This window comes from Morone saxatilis, unplaced genomic scaffold (genome assembly GCF_004916995.1).
Source record: "Morone saxatilis isolate NCDOM2014 unplaced genomic scaffold, NCSU_SB_2.0 Contig24, whole genome shotgun sequence".
Taxonomy (NCBI): domain Eukaryota; kingdom Metazoa; phylum Chordata; class Actinopteri; family Moronidae; genus Morone; species Morone saxatilis.
The window spans coordinates 23,997,332-24,002,357 of record NW_023339807.1 but is presented as its reverse complement, the minus strand read 5'-3'; the positions used below and the strand labels follow the sequence as shown (position 1 = coordinate 24,002,357).

General features: G+C 36.8%; 2 protein-coding genes across 3 annotated transcripts in view; both read left to right on the top strand.

Annotated features, from left to right (window-relative positions):
* LOC118335407 overlaps nt 1-2,571 on the top strand; it is a gene marked incomplete in the record, with an annotated part of 19,153 nt that extends 16,582 nt beyond the window's left edge. Inside the window, 3 exon segments of the mRNA XM_035671667.1 lie at nt 345-499; nt 828-1,107; nt 1,270-2,571. Of these exon segments, the coding sequence (XP_035527560.1) occupies nt 345-499; nt 828-1,107; nt 1,270-1,420 (586 nt within the window).
* Nucleotides 1-5,026, top strand: part of LOC118335406 (fucolectin-4-like) — an 11,350-nt gene that overhangs the window by 1,528 nt on the left and 4,796 nt on the right. The window lies entirely within an intron of this gene.

The following is a 5,026-nucleotide window of genomic DNA, read 5'->3' as shown; positions in this document are numbered from 1 at the left end:
ACAATAGTTTGGAAAACCCAATGTGAGTGAATGTGAAAAATAAGTTGATCCAGCATTTTATTTTTATTTTGTCTTCTTTATTTTTCTGTCAAAGTCTGTCTTGCTAAAGGTGCAGTGGAACAAGGAGAGGTGGTTACAGATGAGTGTGAAAAGGTTTGTCCCTGGGGTTTACGGGCCATATTCCAGGACAAGTTGGAATCCACCTTTAGAAGTTTAAATTTGGTTTTCAATTTTACTTTAACAAGTCACAACAAGCCTGTTTCTTTCATCTTCATGTTACCCCCGAACCCTTAAGGACTGCAGGTATAAGTTGTGATTCATGTGACGCTTCCTTTCTCTGTTAGGGTCGGAACAATCGCTGAAATTGGTGCAGCCAAATCGTTCAATCTGCCTTTAAGCGATCGTCCGGAGGGACGTTATGTCACTTTGGTTCTACCGGGTTCCAAAAGGATTCTTACACTCTGTGAAGTGGAAGTCTACGGGTACCGTGCCCCAACCTGTGAGAATTTGACTTATTACAAACAAATGTGAACAGTATGCAATTTTTTTTTATCTCATCTATAAACTGTGGCATGAGCCAAAACATAAATCATGATACATTTTTTTGTGCTTTAGGTACATTGACATTAAAGAAACTTTGGTGAGAGCTGTATAATAAATGAGTGTATCCTGCTTTTATCCTCCATCCTACATTAGGACTGATTACATTTATTCAATGAATCATTGCGTCATAAATCATTCAGTCATACATATAGTGGATTTATTAAAACTTAACGATAACTGCAAAGAAGTCAAAGTATTTTTTTCTAACTCTTTTCTTGTTGCAGCGGAGAACCTGGCTCTCCAAGGAAAAGCCACACAGTCGTCATTGTATGGATTAGGTATTGCATATAATGCCATTGATGGGAATCGAGCCAGCAGTTGGAATCAGCCCTCCTGCACTCACACAAACAACGACATAAACCCCTGGTGGCGACTGAGTCTGCCCAAAACCCACAGAGTGTTTTCTGTTAAGGTAACCAACCGAGATGAAGTTGAAGAACGAATCAATGGAGCTGAGATCCGAATTGGAGATTGCCTCGACAACAACGGCAACAACAATCCCAGGTAGCCTACATTAGTCTGTTAATTAATTGCAATACCAATATAATTAAAAGGTCACGGATTTATGTGTCAAGCTCTTTCATATGGAACTGAATAGAAATGTGGTAACTTTTCTTTTTTACATTATCGCCATTATGAAGTGATTTCTTCTTCTTCTTATACCAGATGTGCTGTGATCCCAAGCATCCCAGCAAGTGCTACTGCTGAATTCCAGTGTAACGGGATGGATGGCCGCTATATTAACATTGTTATCCCTGGAAGAAGAGAGTACCTGACCCTGTGTGAGGTGGAGGTGTATGGCTCTGTCCTGGATTAGCTTTAAAATGTACTAAACTTGCTATAATTCAGACAATACCGCATATGTGCTCAAAAAAATCAAAATAACACATTAAGCTATACATTGATTGTTCACATGAAAAATTTTATTTTATTATTGTTCCATGCCTACTACCATAACTGTGTTAGTCTCAGGTGCAACAATCACGTGTGAAATAGGCCTGCTATATTTAGTACATGACAGCAGTAGTGTGTTAACTGATCTGTTTTTATTTCTGTAATTTAAAAAACTATAAACAAATAGTTTGCTAAATATTGACATATATATTTACAGAACAGTTGAGGATCTCTGTTTTGTAAACATTTCAACATTAGAGACATACATAAATGTTTCAGTATTTTAAAAAATGAGGAGCTCGCTGGGATAAGAATAGAATAAACAAATAAAGTTATAAAAGCTCAAACTCTGCTCAGTTTTCTGTATATTAGATACATGCTCCCTGGTATTTACCACATTGGAAGACCTGTTCACATCAGTTTAAAAAATCACAAAGTCACCCAGCCTCACAGTCAAATTATTATTATAAGGGCCCATATTTAAGTATACAATTGAGGAAAAAGTGAGCCATATAAAAAGTATTTTAGTATATTTAATCAAGGCTTGAACCCCTTCGCCAAAGCAGTGCTACAGTTTACATTCAGTCATCATCTCAGCCATTCTATCGCAGCCCTGTTTTACCTATGGCAGATCACATTTCTTCCAAAAGAAAAAAAAAAAGATACTGTATACGTTTTTATTATTAGCTACCTAGTGCAATTATTTATTTTTAATAAATGTTTTTATTCATTAGACAGGCAAAAGCAAGTACAATGGGAAATAATGACTTTTTCTTTTTTTTTTAAATAACAGAAATAGGCAGATCGGGAAATGAGATATGGTGATAAGTTAATTGTCGGAGGTGAGCATTTAATTTGTCCTGTAGTGTTAGCTATGTAATCAATTATACAGCCCCAAACAGAGTCAAATTTTCCAGGTGTCCCCTCAGATTATGCTTAATTTTCTCCAGGTCTAAGTGCAGCATGAGGTCTTTAAGCCACATTGATTTCCATTCCAACAAAATTCTTCTACGTGCTAATAAGGATGCAAAGGCAATGTTATCCTTACATTTACTCCTAATTATTTGAGGATCTGATAATACTACAAAAATTGCCATTTCCGCACATGGTGTCAACTTCATATTTAGATAGATAGATAGATATACTTTATTGATCCCAAGCTGGGAAATTACAGAAGTTATTATTATTATTATTATTATTATTATTATTATTACATTAGTGCCTCAGCAAGATGTTTAAAAATCGCTGTCCAGTAATCTTGCAGGTGGACAAGACCAAAACATGCGTGTCATGTTTGCTGGTGTCATGTGACATCTATTGCATGTATCTGCAATATTGGAATACATTTTGGAGAGTTTGGAATTGGTAAAATAAATATGGTGGACCACCTTGAATTGTATCAGATTAAGCCTGGAGCAAGATTTACTGTTATTTACTCGAAATAATGCAGAGTCCCAGTCATTGTCATCTATAACTCTGCCAATTTCTTCTTCCCAATCTTTTCTGATTTTATCAAGAGATGTCTGACTAATATGGGAGATTAAGGTGTAGATTTTTGAAATAAGGCCTTACTGGTTTGTGGGAAGGTCCAAAACTGAGTCAATTTAGGTGGAATATTGAGGAAAATGCTATGTGATTTAACAAAGTGACGGACCTGGAAATATCGGAATAAGTGAGATTTTGGAAGGATAAATGTTTCACATAGTTCACTGAAGTTAGCAAAGACATTGTAAGTATAGACAAGGCCTGATCTCTGCCATAAAGAAAAAGCTGTATCTGTGCTAGGAGGGTGTTAGTTGCCCAATAATAGAGTCTTAAGTTAGGGAATGACAATCCACCTACGGACCTATGCCTTTGTAAAAACTCTCTCCTTATCCTGAGGGTCTTGCCTTTCCATATAAAAGATGAGATTAGTTTGTTTATAACACGAAAAAAGGAACTGGGTAAAAAGATCTGCAAACATTGAAAAAGATACAGAAAGCGCGGTAGCACGTTCATTTTGTTGCAATTTATCCTGCCTGCTATAGTTATATGCAAGTTATTCCACCTTTCCAGATCTGATTTAAGCTTGTCGATTAGGGGTGGAAAGTTGCTCTCGTAGAGATCTGATATCTTACGGCAGATATGTACACCCATGTACTTAAAGCTGTTTTTAGATATTTTAAATGGGAGATATACATCAGGGATCCCAAGGGCCAAATTATTTACAGGAAAGCATTCACTCTTTGAAAAGTTCACTTTATAACCTGAAAATGTTCCAAATGTATTTAGCAATTCAGTTGTCTTAGGGATGGTAGTTATTGGATCGGAAATAAACAATAATAAATCATCCACATATAAGGAAAGTGTATGTTCCAAACCGCATCTGTGGATTCCTTTACTAAAACTGTCCGATTTAAGTGCAACAGATAAAGGTTCAATCGCCAAGGCGAACAACAACGGGCTCAAAGGACACCCTTGACGGGTTCCTCTGTTAAGTGTGAAATTTTGGGATTTCATACCATTAGTGCTTACAGACGCTTAAGGAGAAGAGTATAAAAGAGCGATCCAAGATACATACTTAGACCCAATGCAGAATCTCATTAAGACCTCCAACAGATAACTCCACTCCACCCTATCGAAAGCTTTCTCCGCATCCAAGGAGACCACCACTTCTGGTGTCCCCCTGGATGCTGGAGAAAAAAGAATGTTGAGGAGGTGGCGAATGTTGGAGAGTGTTGGTTTTTCATAAACCCAGTTTTGTCAAGTGAAATGATACTCGGCATAATTGATTCAAGTCGTAAGGCCATTGCTTTAGCTAAAATCTTATAATCAGCATTTAAAAGAGAAATGGGACGGTAAGAACTACAATCAGGATCTTCTTTACCCGATTTTAGTAATAACTGTTTTTATTTCTAATGCTGGTTTGAACTGTATTTTAATACTGAACTTGTGGTTGTACTGCCATTGCCTGCTGCTGTCAAATATGTTATCTTTGCTGAAGTCAAATTAAATAACTAAAACCTGGTACTCTCCACCAGTCTGTCATTCCTATAAGAAGGTGTCTGAGCTCCACTGAAAGCAGTAAACAGTAGACAGGTAAAAGGAAACACACCGAAGTTGACAAACCCTCTAGTAGTGGTGGAAGAAGTACTTGTATATTTTACTGAAGTAAGTTGGAGAGAATCGGGCCTTTTAAAGAATTACACACACACACACACACACAACCTGCAATGCACTTTGTGACACATTTCTATCAGAAGCAGCATTAACTAATGTAAGCTACAGTGGCTCGTGCAGTATGAACAGCATTAACAGAATGAACAAAGTGAGGTGAATACACTAAACTATATACAGCTATTAAGTTAAGATATTTACAGTATGAACAGATCCTTCTTAAAAACACACTACAAATGACAAAGAAATTATTCAAAACAAGTTTTGCTTTTATTTTGTTTCGACCCCGGCTTTTCCACTGTGTAAATGGGAACCATATCTTTAGCAATATGCAATGTTGTTTGACTGTATCAGTAATAGCTTTCCTCCGGGT